The sequence below is a fragment of the Artemia sp. Qi Xiang Cuo genome, chromosome 14, assembly GCF_049724085.1.
Source record: "Artemia sp. Qi Xiang Cuo chromosome 14, ASM4972408v1, whole genome shotgun sequence".
Classification (NCBI taxonomy): Eukaryota; Metazoa; Arthropoda; class Branchiopoda; order Anostraca; family Artemiidae; genus Artemia; species Artemia sp. Qi Xiang Cuo.
In genome coordinates, this window is record NC_142807.1 from 69,214,357 (window position 1) to 69,230,489 (window position 16,133).

At 34.2% G+C, this 16,133-nt stretch overlaps 1 protein-coding gene across 1 annotated transcript in view; it reads right to left on the reverse strand.

Moving 5' to 3' along the window:
- Positions 1-11,054, reverse strand: part of orb (polyadenylation element binding protein orb) — a 61,516-nt gene extending 50,462 nt beyond the window's left edge. The window contains exon 1 of the mRNA XM_089100098.1: positions 10,997-11,054. Within this exon, the coding sequence (XP_088956224.1) occupies positions 10,997-11,008 (12 nt within the window). The 5' untranslated portion in view covers positions 11,009-11,054. The remainder of the gene's footprint in view (positions 1-10,996) is intronic.
- Between the last annotated feature and the right edge of the window lie 5,079 nt (positions 11,055-16,133).

The window sequence follows — 16,133 nt, forward strand, 5'->3', positions numbered from 1 at the left end:
TTACGGAGCAAATTTTTCCGCAGCTTAGACAGTGCTAAGTGGACTTGAGCTCAACTTAGAATTAAAAGTTACGTAATTCATGTTACGTTATGGAAAAACTTCAACGCCGAAGCAATAAAATTGAATTTCTGGATGAGTAATTGGTACTTGTCTATTATCCAGACCACACTCAAGCTCTTGATCTGAGTAAAACCGGTTTCTCTGTCTGTATTCGATTATAATTAGCCTCTCCTCAGTGAGATAAACTACTATGTAGGTGTATTTTAATTAAAAATTTAATATATAGAGGTGATTAGGTATTTAATATAATGCGTTCTGGGCGGCCTACTTTCCATAATTCTCTGTTGTAGTTTCCATAATTTTGGTACTAAACCATTATATTTTTATCGTATTTTGGTATATTTCATTATGATTATCCTAACTTTACTTCTTGAGTATGGTCGGTATAATAGAGAAGTACCGAGTAATTAATAAATTCGAAATTAAATAGATAAGCTTTTTCTAAAATATCATCCGACTTTGACCGGAGCTTGTATCTCCATCTCCACTCAGCGTTTTCATTTTTTGAATAGTTTACTTGTGATGGTTGTGGTTATCCTAGACGGTGATTATGACGGGTTTTTACGTCCGCCTAGTTCAAAAGGACATGTGAAGAGCTATAATGATCATGACTTAACTTAACCACTTAGCATAGAAAATTACTTACGTAATATGGAAGCTGCTCAACTGATGTAGTAAGAAGTCAAGTGTGAATTACTAGGGTAACTTAACGTGACTTAATGGAATGACCTTATTATGTTTCACTTACTATCAATTTATAAATTTATTGTTCTCTACATTAAAAAGTTTCATTTGGATTTATTTTTTTGGTATTTGCGTGTTATCCCGACCACACTCAAGTTCTTGATCTGAGTAAAACCGGTTTCTCTGTTTCCATTCAGTGATAATGGGCTTAGCCAGAGTGAGACAAACTGCTATGCAGGTACATTTTTATTAAATGTTTAATATATAGAGTTGGTTAGGTAATATATAATGCGGCCAGGGCAGACTAGGTTCCATAATTCGCTCTTGTAGTTTCCATAATTTTGTTACTAAAGTATTATATTTTCATCAGATTTTGGTATATTTCATTATGATTAACCTAACTTCACTTCTTGAGTGTAGTCGGGACAACACGCAAGTGTCCTTTTTATGTACCGTTTATGATTAATGCTCACTAAGCGGGGAAACTACCGATTTAGTGTGTCAAATACTCCTCTCTCAGGGGAAATGCAAATCCTTCTTAAGCATTAATGGATATCAAAAATTAGATTTGAAAAAAAGGCCTACCACCCTCTAAAATAAACTTACTGAAAAATTCAATAAAAAAAATTAAAAAAATTCAAAATGGCTTCGAGAACAGCATAATTCAATCTATCTAGCGGAAGAACCTGAAAATATATTTTATTCCAGAAACTTGTTTTCAGAACAATATTCGAATATTTGTAAACATTTTTCTCCGAAAATTTCTTTCGGGAATTTGTTTTCTCGCAGCATTTATAGCTAAAATGGTTTGAAGTACTTGATATTCTGAACTGTGTGTACACTGTTCCTGCACAAAAGCCTAAATAGTAAGGAATAACATGAAAGAAAATATGATTCAATTGTACCAGATCCGGCAACCAAAACCATGGGTATACATGAAAATTCAGTTCGATGTTAGTTCCAGATAGTAAAAGCTTGTAGTTTTAATGCTTGAAAAATACACTTTTTTGTTCAAATATTGCATAGAAGATAACTTCTGGTCAACAGACGGGATCATTTTTTTTTTTAGAAATATAGAAGGGTTAAAAAATTCATCCGGATAAGGCGTTGACAAACTGAGATTCATTTTTAGACAAAGGTCTTTTTTTAATTTTTTGGGGATTAATGTTTGTTTTAATAAAATATCCTTATAAAACGTCAATATGTTTCTATGACATGAGCATCACTCCGAGGAAAAAAATTGTACTTAGTTACGTTCGTTTCTGACAGACTTATTTACTACACAATGCAGTATGTTATAGTCCATTGAGAGCTACGGGGGAGGGAAAGAGCAAGCCGGACACTAAAATATAATATTGTCGTATTTTTGTCGTTTATATAACCCGATTTTCAAACTTGTCTTAAGGGCGTATTCAAATCAAATAGAGTTCTATGGCATTTCAGAATTTTTTTCAGTGAGTTTTTCAGCTCATAACATTTAGTTCATTTAGGCTAATAGTGGGGATAGGAAAGAGCGGTTCCAGCTATGATTTAATTGTCCTCGGTCAACGTACCCTTTGTCATAAATAATTTCTTAGACCACACTGCTTTTCCATTTACGAAAAATACTGCTTTTCCAAATACCCCTTGTCATATAAAATAAATATTGGGAGCATGATTTCAATCCCTCCTCTCTCAAAGTGGTAGTAATTAACGAAAAATACTAGAGTGGCCAAGTTTTATTTCAATTTTTCAACGAACCTTTAAAATCTCCTCCAAAAAACTGGAAGAGTATAATTTTGTTATTTTATTAATAAAATAACCTAAAATAGGTCATTTTCAAAATTTAGGGGGGGGGGTAAATTCCCCTCCTCCCTATTGGTACCCACTACCCCTTTTTAAATAAAGACTTCTGATAAATAGGTCCAAGGCTAAAAAATACATTTTCATGTTAATATTTTTACCCCTTCCCTACTCCTACTGATAATCATTGATGGATTACATGGAAGTATCTCCGTTGTCAGCATTAACACAGAACAAATTTAAGGTAGGCTTAGAATCCGTCTCGTGTCCTGGGAACCACCTTGAAGCAGACGCCTGGAGTAGGAGATGTAAGCTAAAATTGCTTGTTATAGATGCCAAGAATTAAAGGGTTTAAAGAATATTCAAGCCATACATGTAGGTAAGAGACAATGATAAAATCCTGTCAAAATAATTCCCAATGTGGAGTTTTCTATTATGGGTTACCCATAGTAAATCCATTATGGGAAGCGGAGTTGACCTGGAACAACTATAAGAATAATGATGATAAAACAAATACTATTTATCTATTGTCCACACATGTCAAAAAGATAATCAGTGGAATAAAATATGAAGAAAAAGGAAAAAGTGGAAAAGATAGCAAAGAAAAAAAACATTAATAAAACAAACGTATCAAGCCAAATTGAGGCGAGAAATACTGGTATGCCATTTCTGACAGCTTAAGTTGAGCAGTGAGCTTCTTAATAATATTGAACAAACAGAAAACAAGTTTTTGCGAATGAAAGTAAGGAGCAACGTTAAAATTTAAAACTAACAGAAATTATCAAACAGTTCGGGGTAATGAACTGTAAGTAAGGAAGGACCCGGCTGATTAGTAACCAAAACTCTATAAAATCAAATTTTAATACCAGTAGGTACATCAAAAGAATCGGATATATATACTAATTTCGAATATACAAGTTTTACCAAGTTTAGTCTTACCCATTAAAAGTTATGAGCCTGAAAAAATGTGCCTTATTTTCGAAAAAGGAGGAAACTCCCCCTAAAAATACCCTTTTTAAGTGACCAAAAAAATTGGATGGCAACTAGGCTCCCACACTCATTTTTCTCTAAGTCACTCGATCACAATTTTGAGATAGCCATTTTGTCCAGCATAGTCGAAAATTTAATAAATATGTCTTTGAGGATGACTTAATCCCCCAGAGTCCCCAGGGGAAGGGCCGCAATTTATGAACTTTGTCCATTGTTTACATATAGCATTTGTTATTTGGAATTATGCAGCCGTTTTCAGGAGGGATCTTTTTCTGGCGGGGATGGGGTCGGAGGAGGTGGCTACAAGGTAGGATGTTTCCATGGAGGATATTGTTATGTGGGAAGGGAAATTTCTATCAGAGGGGGCACTGGATTTCCAAGCATTATTTAAAACAATCAGAAATTAAATAAAAAAACAAGTTTTTTCAACTGAAAGTAAGGAATAACATTATAACTTAAAACGAACGGAAATTATTACGTATATGAGGGGTTCTTCCCCTCGTCAATAACTCGCTCTTTATGCTAAAGTGTTTTTTCAGTACTTTAAAAAGAGTTTTCTTTTCTAATTAAACGGCCTTTGTGATTCAGGAGTCATTCTTGAAGAATTAGGACAAAATTTGAGTTTTAGCGTAAGGAGCGAGGTATTGACTAGGGGGAGAAACCCTCATTTATGTATAAAATATACGAATGTAGAAGTTCGTTACGTAAGTTATTTCGTAAGTTACGACCGATAAAAATTTCGAGAAAGCCATTTAGCCAAAAAGTAAAATCAATATATAAATTTCATTTTAATTATTCAAGTACGGTGAGCCAAAATCAAAGCTGCATTAATTCAAAAACGTTCAGAAATTAAATGAAAAAAACAAGTTTTTTTTCTTAAAACTGAAAGTAAGTGGCGACATTCAATCAATCAATCAATCAATCAACCTTTTATTTTTAAATAAACGAACAAACTAAACAATTAACATGAAAATTTCTACTTAAAGCAATGATTGTACGAGTCACACAGATATTGATAAACTAATTTATATCACACTATGAAATGAAAAGAGAAGAGCTGATAACATAGGAATTAGAAAGGAAAGAATTGAGACGAGGTGGAGTCAAAGAAGAAGAATGAGAGGATAAGATACAAACGAGATTTTGAGACAGTAACTTATGCAGTATCCAATACTGAGTAAGAAAGGTATCGTTTTTGGAGTGTGCCAAATCATTTTATGGATTCAATAGATTCATTAATTGAGTTCCACACAGAAATACTTCTTTAAACTGGAGAGTGTTGAGACCTTGTAAGCCTTCTTCTCGGTAGCATAACTTAAACTTAAAACGAACTTATTACGAATAAATTAAACTTAAAACGAACAAAAATTATTCCGTTTATGAAAGGGACTGTCGCCTCCTCAACGCCTTGCTCTTTACGCTAAAGTTTTTTTTTTTTAAATACAGTTGTGAGACAGAGTCAAGTTTTTTATTGTTTAAAAAAAATAGAGTTGTGAGAAAGTCAAACTTTAGCGTAAAGAGCAAGGCGTTGGGGAGGGAGTAGCCCCTTCCATATACGGAATAATTTCTGTTCGTTTTAAGTTTTAACGTCGCTCCTTACTTTCAGTTAAAAAAACTTGTTTTTTTATTTAATTTTTGAACGTTTTTGAATTAATGCAGATTTTGAATTTGGCTCACCATACATGAATAATTAAAACAAAATTTGCATATTAATTTTAATTTTATTTGGTTAAATGGCTTTCTCGAAACTTTTCGAGAAAAGTTTCTTTTTAATTTTATTTACGAACGTTTTTATTAGTAATAAATATATGTAACTTACGAATTAACTTACGTAACGAACTTCTGTATTCATATATTTTTAATATGTTAAAAATATACGTATATTAGGGGGTCCGCCTCCTAGTTAATACCTCGCTCTTTAAGCTAAAGTTCAAATTTTGTTCCAATTCTTTAAAAATGACCCCTCAATCACAAAGACCGTTAATTAGAATAAATATCTCTTATGAAAGTACTAAAACATCGTTGGCTTAAAGAGCGAAGTATTGACTAGGGGGTGAACCCAATCATATACATAATATTTTCTGTTCGTTTTAAGTTTCGATGTTGCTGCTTACTTTTAGTTGAAAAACTTGTTTTTTTTTATATTTAATTTCGGATCTTTTTTTTAAATAATGCTGGCAAGTCCGGCACCCCCTTCATAGCAATGTCCCTTCCCCCATGAAAACGTCCTTCATGGAAAGATCCTCCAACATAACCCCTGAACCCCCCCCCCCTCACTACCAGAAAATATCCGTCCTGAAAACTTCTATACACTTCCCAATAACCAATACTATATATTAACATTGGGTAAAGTTCATAACTTTCAGGGGACTAAGTCATCCTAAAAGACATAGTTATCATATTTTTGACCATGCTGAACAAAATAGCAATCGCAAAATTTTGATCGGGCGACTTTGGTAAAAAAATGAGCATTGGAGGGGGCTTAGTTGCCCTCCATTTTTTTGGTGACTTAAAAAGAGCACTAGAACTTTTAATTTCCGTTCAAATGAGCCCTCCCGCGATATTCTAGGACCACTAAGTCGATACGATCACCACTGGGAAAAAAAAACAAAAACAAAAAAACAAATAAACACGCATCTGTGATCTTTCTTCTGGCGAAAAATGCAAAATTCCACATTTTTGTAGATAGGAGCTTGAAACCTCTACAGTAGGGTTCTATGATACGCTGAATATGATGACGTGACTTTCATTAAGATTCTATAACTTTTATGGGGTCTTTTCCCCTTTTTTAGAAAATCAGCCAAATTTTCTCAGGCGCGTAACTTTTGATGGGTAGGATTAAAGTTAATGAAATTTATATATTTAAAATCAGCATTAACATCATATTCCTTTTATGTATCTATTGGTATCAAAATCCCATTTTCCAGAGTTTCGGTTACCATTGAGCTGGGTCGCTCCTTACTTACAGCTCGTTACCACGAACTGTTTGAAAAAGCGAGGCGTTTAGATAGGGACTGCGCCTTTCATAAACGGAATAATTTCGGTTCGTTTTAAATTTTAATGTCGCTATATATTTTCATTTAAAAAAAACAACTAGTTTTTTTATTTATTTCCGTAAATGAGGGGGTCTGCCCCTTCCTCAACCATCGCTGTTTAAGCTAAAGTCTGAAAGTTCTTTAAAATACATTTCCAATTAAATTCGACAGCCTTCGTGTTTGAGCAGTCTTTCTTGAAGAATTGTAACAAAAATTCAAACTTTAGTGTTAAAAGTGAGGGTTGAGGAAGGGGCAACCCTCCTAACATACGGAATTATTTCAAAACATGCAATGACATCCCCCAGCATACCGTGTAAAATTTACCCAGCATTTTGCAGATGATTTTTAAACTATTTTTCGATTCCAATACAGAAGAGTCGAAGCAGAAATTAATGGAAGTATGAAGATTAAATGCCAGTGATAGGTTTTCTATTAAATAAACGTTAGGCATCACGGTGGCACGAATATGGTAATGAAATTTCCAGGAATCAGCTTGAATATTAAATAGCTTTGAATAGATCGGGGCAAAGGAGGAGTGTGCGTAGCTGTGTTGGCCTCAAGTGGACTTGTGTTACAGTGAGTTGTTATTAGCAGGAGTGATGTCATGAAACTGATATGATAATTTTATTTAATTCTACATTTCTATGTATAATAATTATTTACATTCTTATAAAATAATTTAACTCAAAAGCATGCATGACGATATGTTTAAGCACAAATGAGGGACAGGGAACTAAAGAGGAGAATAATCAGAAAGAAGAATAAAGCTTGCCAAGGGTAAAGCGATGGTATATGTCCCCTATTGGCTACAATTGTCCTTACTGCTGCTCAAAAATGCTTCCTGGGTGCTCTTTGTTAAACGGAACGCACTCAAGAATTACACTGTCTAGGATTCTCGGCATAATACCTTTAATTAGTTACACTTTTTTCAGACCACATTGCCTGTCTATGACAAACAAATAAAAGCCCAATTGGGGATAAGTCCACTTACTTAGACGGTGAGAACAGGCACAAAAGTCTATATAATATCTCGACTTTTGTACCTTTTTTCACTGTCTAAATAAACGGATTTATCCCCATTTGAACGCTTATTTGCTGTCTAAGATCTGATAGAAACCGGTTTGCCTCTCTAGAATTGGTTATGATTTCCTTATTCTGAGTGAGAAAAACTAATATATAGAGGTCGTTAGAGGTTTGGTTAGCTTACGTATTTAATATAATGCGTTCTGAGCGGCCTGTTATCCATAATTTTTTGTCGTATTTTCCATAATTTTGCTTCTAAAGTATTACATTAACATCATGTTTTGGTATATTTTATTACGATTAGCCTAACTCCACTTCTTAGCTCTAATCCGTTTAACAGACAAGTACCGCTTCCTGTTTTGCTAAAGAAACTTTATTTCGCATACTTTTTACCCACTTTTTTCTTTGCTTTCAATAAAAAAAGAAATAAAACAAAGGCAACATCCAAAATGTATTTAACCAATGGCGTTCTAGATTATTGTGTTATATGCATGAGCGCCAGCTGGGGGCAAAGGGGGAGCTCCCTTCGTCAGATCTGAAAATAATTTTTATTTGTGTTTTCTTTTCAAAAATAAAAAAATCTCACCCTGAAGAATTTGGAAAATACATTTTCTTGTATTATTTATTTGAAAAATTTAAGGAAATATTTACCCCCCGCTTTTTACTAATTGACGCTCCTGGTTTTAGGTTTTAGAAAAAGCTAGATTATAATTAATATTGAATTTCAATATATATCATGTTTGGGAAAGATTATATTCGGAGAAGGTCAAACATATTTCCAAGAAAGGTCATGTCCCCTCTAGTGCATAGGCTCGGTAAATTAAATTTTTTTCTATTATTTAGCTAGGTAGAAGGTGAACATGCTTTTTTAGATATACTAATAGCTTTATTAACAAATTTTATACTGATCACGTAAAGAGACCCCTCGAGTGACACTTTGTCCACATCATTCGCTAGTAACAAACAGTTAGCATAATTTCAGGAAATTTTTAAAACAATCCTATATTTATCATTAAAAAATTTTTCTCAAAAAGAACATTGCGCTTTATCACAAAAACTTATCTCATTGCTAAAAGCACATAGCTTCATTCAGCCCCCCTCCTAACTGACAAAAATACAGCCCACAAACAGTACTCACATTATTTTTTAGAATACCAAATCTTTTAGCCCTAACATTTTGGTTAGCTTCCGCTATAAAATAATGAAGAAGTGAAAATTCGCGCTATTGAACAAAATTATTTTAATATGTATAGTGGAGTATATTTTTATCTATCGGGGGTAGGGGTATAGCGAAGCAATACATTCTTAGGAATCAAAAAAGGAAGTTTATGGTTGTTTTAATAATTTTCAGGATTTTTCATAACCATTTTTTAATAAATAACAAGGTGTGACTTTAAGGGCTTAAGAGAAATCTGCAAAGGAAGTGATTAGTATATTTGGAAAGACCATAAAAAGAAGCATCAAATGGTATGTTCGACTTCTACTTAGCTAAGCAATGGAACATACTCCAAATGTATCTTGTCTTCTTAGCAATAAATATCTACACGTGGTATTCCTAATTGTGGGGGGTAGGGTCTTGCCCCAAACTGATTAAAATACACCTTGGAAAGAGTGGCCACATAGGTAGAGCATCTGACATCCTCCCTCTCCCTTGGAAGACTAAAGAGAAAGAATAATGTAATATTTGTGAAAATTGTTACGCTTTTCTTGAAAAATGCGTTTCTCTTACCTAACCTCTCCCCTTGCCTCTGAAAAAAGGGTACTGGTCTATTATCCCGACCACACTCAATAAATAATATAACGAATCAGGTAATAATGAAATATACCAGAATCTGATGAAAATACAATACTTTAGTAATAAAATTATGGAAAATACAACAGAGAATTGTGGAAAACAGGCCGCCCAAAATATATGATATTAAATACCTAACCAACTTGTTCGTATTAAATATAAAAATATTTAGGTGCTTGTTTAGAATCCAGTATACAAGCGGGGAAGACTGCATCGAAATGTCAAAGATATTATATGAAAAAGACTTTTGCTGCATAGTGAGGAATTGCTCACTTCATGACAAAGATGTAAACTTTAGTTTTTTGGGGGTTGAAGGGGTAAAAAAAATACCTAGATTACGTTAGGTTACGTATTTACTATATGCTATGCTTTACCTTCCCCGCTCTCTAATGTGCAAATATATAGCCCAAATTTGTTTCAGAACTATTATATTTTCACCCTGTTTTGTTTTATTTCCTTAGCATTAACGAAACTTCACTTACCGCGTGTTCACTGGATTCTTAACAAGTACTATATTCAAAGAAAAACCAATTTTAATCAGATCAAGAACTTGAGTGTGGTCGGTATAACAGATAAGTACTCAAAAAAAAAAATTCCGGGTTCCCTTCCTCAAGGCAAAAGTTTCCGCGGGCATTGTAACTAGACATGGTTCAAAAGGGTTGTTGTTATAATTAAATTATAGATCGCTATTTACGATAAGTTTACTTATATGGAATGAATGAACATCTCCAGGAATCTGTATAAGGAGAGCAAGCCAACACAACTTTTCAGGAGGGATGAGGTGGTCAAAGGTTTAAAATATTTTCTGGTACTTGTGTTTTATAGCGACCACACTGTTGTTCTTATTCTGTTATAAACCGATTTCTCTGCGTACACTCGGAGATAATTAGCCTAGTTTAGCCTTATTGAAATAAACTACTATGCAGGTATATTTTAATTCAATATTTAATATATAGCGTTGGTTAGGTTTGGTATTTAATTTACTGCATTCTGGACAGCCTGCTTTCCATAAATCTATGTTGTAGTATTCATAATTTTGCTACTAAAGTATTATATTTTCATCATGTCTTGGTATATTTCATTATGATTAACATAACTTTCCTTCTTGAGTGTGGTCGATATAATACATAAGTACCCATTTTCATTTCGAACGGTGTCATATTTGTCTAGGTTTTATAAAATATTATCTTCTTAGATATTTTCTTTCTTCTAACAGGGATCCTTGGTCTTAGCCCCTCCAAATGCCCATGATGGAGGGACCCCTCCGACTAATTCTTTTGGCTGCGCTCATTCCTACTCAGTAAGAGGATTTTAATTGCTATTTATGTCATATACGGGAGTGTCGTTCGGGGGCTGGGTACGGGGGGGGATAGTGCCCCCAAAATAGTTTGTAAAAAAAATTATACAGCCCATGCACCTTGACTATCTGGATGTGAACCCTTCTTGCCCCCCCCCCAGTAAAATTGCTGGAGATTCATCCTTGGTCATATATAAAAGTCCGCATTATACGACTAAATCAACACTGTGTCTCAAATCAAAGTAAAGTAGATGATTTTTCATAAGAAAATAGCAAAACCTTTTAAATTATTTACAGACGAATACAGAACGCTAAAATCATATGTCCACTTACATTTTGATTCATAATTATACTTCAAATGTTCACAGCGAGTTCAGATGTTAGACTGAAAATAAAATTACCCCATTCATTCCATGCCTAAAGGGTGAATAACTATTGCCATGCAAGCAGGTAAGCTAAACGTGCTTTTAAATGAAGTTGGTTAGCAACAAGCCCTGTCCACCAAAACTGCTGTAACTATAATCTGATGATTCAACATCTAGATAAAAAAAGGTATAAAAATGGGCAATAAAAGTTTATAAATAAATCATTTAGGGACTTTTTAGAAATATAAATTATAAAAATTTAATATTCATCAGTTATTTGAACGTAACGGTGAAAGAAAAAATATTAGAATAAGCGAGTTTAGGCAAGCACGCGATTTGTTCTTGCGGGGAGTGGGGTTGAGACGGATAGAAGTCAGGCAAAAATAAAAAGTAATTTTAATTTTTTATAAACTTAAAATTTGGTTCAATCAGGGGATAGGGGGGGGGAGGGGAAACTAGAGGAAGAGGTAGGTTTCGTCCAAATATAGAGGTGGTAATTTATATAAAACAAAGATCGAAAATAGTGCAAAGATAATATTTATTTCAAAAATTATATTTCTAAATCTATTAATGCAGAATTTGCTTCATACGTCAAGTAATACAAAAGGAAAAACTCGAAACACCAAAAACGACAAAAAAAACCTTAAAAACTGACTAATATGACTAATATGTAAATTTAAGATTTAAGCCATACAAGCAAAATCTCAAAAATAAGTAAAATATTATTTACATAATGAGCGGTAAATAAGGAAAGAGAAGAAGGAAATTTTCCTATTTTAATTTTAGGAAAAATAAAAATTTCGAAAGCCCTTGTATTCAATTCAACAGAATTGGGAATGGGGTTATATTTTCTGACAGCATGCACAGAGACATGTTAATTAAACAAAATAATTGAAATTTGCATGTTGAAATAAGTTTTTCAATACAATTTCCGTATCTATTTTTTTTTCAATTTTTAATGAGGGCCACATTTCTATTTCTTTTCGTCAGATCGATTAAATCCCATTCGCAATGAGATATCACTAATAGTTGAGCTAGCTCTAATACCTCGTAATAACTGAGATATTGAGGGGGGGGGGGTATCACCCCTCATATATGGAAAAGTTTCTCCGTCAAAAAATTATCTCCACCCCAAAAGCACAATCTTCCAGATAATTCCAACCCCTTTGAGAATTTCCCCGGGACCGTTTTCCCAGAACATTTCCACATGTAAAATTGAGTCAACAAAGAGAAAGTAAGACAAATACAAGTTTTGTATAGCATTTCTTGCAAATTCCCTAGTTTTAACCAGTAGTTCCCCAATTTGGGGAAACATGTCATCCCCAGATTCACGGTTATTTAACCTTTCAACTATACTGAACAAAATGGTTACCTCACAATTGTGATTGGATGACTTCTGAGTGAGTGGATGCCACTTCTTTGATTGGATGCCACTGAGAGAGTGGCACTTGCACTGGGTGCAGAAATATCAGGGGTACAAAATTTCAAATAAATAATTTAACGGTTATAATCATGTTGTAGTTTTTGGAATTTTATTTTTACAAAAATAAAGTAAAAGACGCAGTTAACGAAAATTTAGTTAATAAACGAAAATTTGGTTAAAATTTGGCCTGAAAACTTACGGGAGACATGAGAGGACTAATCAAGATATTGCCCCAGGCGCAAGAGAAGCCCGAACCGCCACTATGAGAGGCTATTCTTAAGATGACATTTATCCTTAAAGTTGTATGCACAAATAAAGAACTGTTTTAGTAAGCATCATTACAACTTCTTAGATGGGCGTAGCCCAAAAGAAGCCTAAACATCGAAGGAAATGGAGGGGCCTCTCAGAATAGGGCTCCAAACAGGGCTAAACGACACTTGTTATCTTCCCAAAACTTATGTTCATAAATAGGTGGGCGAAAGTGACCCTAATTCAGAAAGTAAGATAGAAAAATTATTTTCTCTTGAAAAACTGGAACGGTACAGGTTCAAAAAGAAAAAAAATAAAGAAATTACGAATGGCTTGAAACTTAGAGCTACAAGTTTCCTTGCCAAGTAAGCCCAACGAAAAAGGGGAAAAAATTATTAGTATGAAAATGAGCCCCGAAATAGTACCTGAATAGCCTGAAATTTAAAACCACAAGTTCTTTGTATTAGGAGCCTCTGATATAGAAAAAAAAGAAAATTAGTTTCGGGGCATAAAACTTGTATTCAGATGTCTTTGGGCAATGGAAACCAACTCAAAAATTACGTTTCCCCTAAACTGTGGTTCTAAAACAGCCAGCATAGTATTTTTATTCGGAGGTCTCTTTTTGCTCGAAATTTTGCCTATGCTCAGGAGACCACACGGTTTTTCTTGAAAGGGGATGGGGTGTTAAAGGGACAGAAATTTTTTAAAGTCATGTTGTACTGTACCTGATCGATTTTAAACTTGCAGTCTGAAGTCCCCGGACCAAGAGGATTTTAATATGAAAATCTTAGATTTTAGGTATAGCCCTTTTAAAAAGAATTTTTTTTTTAGCATTTTAAAACCAGTCCTTAAATCCTTGAGCTTATAGGGCCCCAGTACACAAACAAAAATATTAAAAAGTATAGGTTGCACTAAAATGGCCAAAAAAATATTTTTTTTCCAAATTGCTTAAAATTTACACTTGCAAGCTCCTTGGCTAAGATAAACTTCCTGCATAATAAAAATCAGTTTGGAGCCATGAACTCTTCAAAAATGGAGCCGTTTTTTTCAGGTGGCTTGAAACTTATATTTGAAAATCCTTGGGCCAAGGTCTAGATAAAAAAGAGAAATGAGAAAAATATTTTCCTGGCCAAAAGTGAGTCTTAAAAAGGGCTGCAAAGATTTTTTTTTTCTGAATAACTTGAAACTAAAAGCCTTCGGTCTGGTCAATTAGATCATAATTTACGAGAAAACTACAGTCTTGGGACATGAGCCGTCTTGAAGTTACGGCCAAACATGGTGCTGAAAATTAAAATTTTTCGATTGATTTAAAACTTTCGAGGATCGTTGCCTTAGCTAAGGCAGCTTTTTTTTGGAGGAGCAAGGTCTTTAGGAGGCCCAAAACTTACCCCAAAAGTATTTCGACATTGATCAATTTTAAACTTGCAGTCATAGGTCCCCAAGTCAAGAAGAACCTCATAAAATAAGAGATGTCTGAGACAGTGTCCCCAAAAAGGACCAGGAGCATATTTTCTGACTAATTCAAAATTCTCCTGAGAGTTCGAAGTCAATATTTTTAAGTACTTTGGCTAAAAGGACCCTGAGAAACAAGAACTAATAGAATATGTAATATTATCTGGAGGTAACCAGACGCTAATACTTGGGATTGTCCCTAAAGCGGTATGTTCTAATCAGGGTCGAGTCAATATTTTACGTACTGAATCGACCTCGACCTCGACCTCGGCTGACATCGACCTCGACATCGAATCGACCTCGGCTGACATCCTTCCATGTTGTGCACGATTTTCCTATGCGATGTTTCTACTTGTTGGGTCTAAACTAAACCGAGTCATGTGAGTGTTTGACCTCGCAAAGCTTCGCAACCTACCGAACCATCCGATACGTTAGATTTTGTAAAGGTCTTTCGTCTGGATAGCCTCTATCTCAATCATCTGCTTCTGAGTAATGTGTCTGTTTCTGACGACCACAGTGTGAACTGTGAACTGTTGTGGACGAGATTTGAACTGTTTGAATATCTCAAATTCTGGCCACACTTCTAAAGATGTCAGAAGATGGATGGTGCAATGTTTGCAGGCACTATTTTGGTCCACGGCCACTTTACTTCCTAAGCAAGCTTTTTGCAACAGACACAAGTGTTTCTAAAACAGACTTAGCTGACTGAGTGTACACTTAGATCTGCAATTAAATTGAATAGGAAGCTTGGGCCCTTTGTTATTCTTTTTTTTTTTTTTTTTGAAAAGAAAACCCAAAAGTAAAGTTTCCGAGCCAAGAGTACCTCAATTCAAAAAAAAATAAAAAAAAAATAAAAATGGTACGATGAAACGCAAAGCTATCAAGTTTCTACGGTCACCCCTTCCATACAAAGTGGCCGGGTAAAATAGTAATATTGTAAGGGACATAGCTCTTTATGGGCAACGCGAAAGCTTTGTCTCTGATCAGTATTAAACAAATAAAAAAACAAGTTTTTTTTAAACTGAAAGTAAGGAACGACATTAAAACTTAAAACGAATAGAAATTATTCCGTATATGAAAGGGGCTGTCCCCTCCTCAACGCCTCGCTCTTTACGCTAAAGTTTTTTATTGTTAAAAAAAATAGAGTTGTGAGAAAGTCAAACTTTTTTCGTAAAGAGCGAGGCGTTGATGAGGGGACAGCCCCCTTTCATTTACGGAATAATTTCTGTTCGTTTTAAATTTTAATGTCGCTCCATACCTTCAGTTAAAAAAAAATATTTTTTTTATTTAATTTTTGAACGTTTTTGAATTAATGCCGGATTTGATTCTGGCTCACCGTACATGAATAATTAAGACAAAATTTGCATATTAATTTTACTTTTATTTGGTTAAATTGCTGGCTCGAAACTTGCTTAATTTTATTTACGAGCGTTTTTATTAGTAATAAATATACTTAACTTTCGAATTAAATTACGTAACGAACTTCTATATCCATATATTTTTAATACGTATATTAGGGGGTTAGCCCTCTAGTCAATACCTCGCTCTTTAAGCTAAAGTTCGAATTTTGTTCCAATTCTTTAAAAATAACCCCTTAATCACAAAGGCCGTTATCTAGAATAAATAGCTCTTATGAAAGGACTAAAAAATCTTTGGCTTAAAGAGCGAGGTATTGACTAGAGGGTGAACCCAATCATACACGTAAAATTTTCTGTTCGTTTTAAGTTTTGATGTTGCTCCTTATTTTCACTTGAAAAACTTTTTTTTTATGTTTAATTTCTGATCCTTTTTTAAATAATACTGGGAAATACGGCACCGCCTTCATATCAATTTCCCTTCTCCCATGAAAACTTCCTTCATGGAAAGATCTTCCCACATAAACCCCGACCCACTCCCCCCCACTATCATAAAAAATCCCCCCTGAAAACGTCTGTATATTTCCCAATAACCAATACTACATGTTAACATTGGGTAAAGGTCA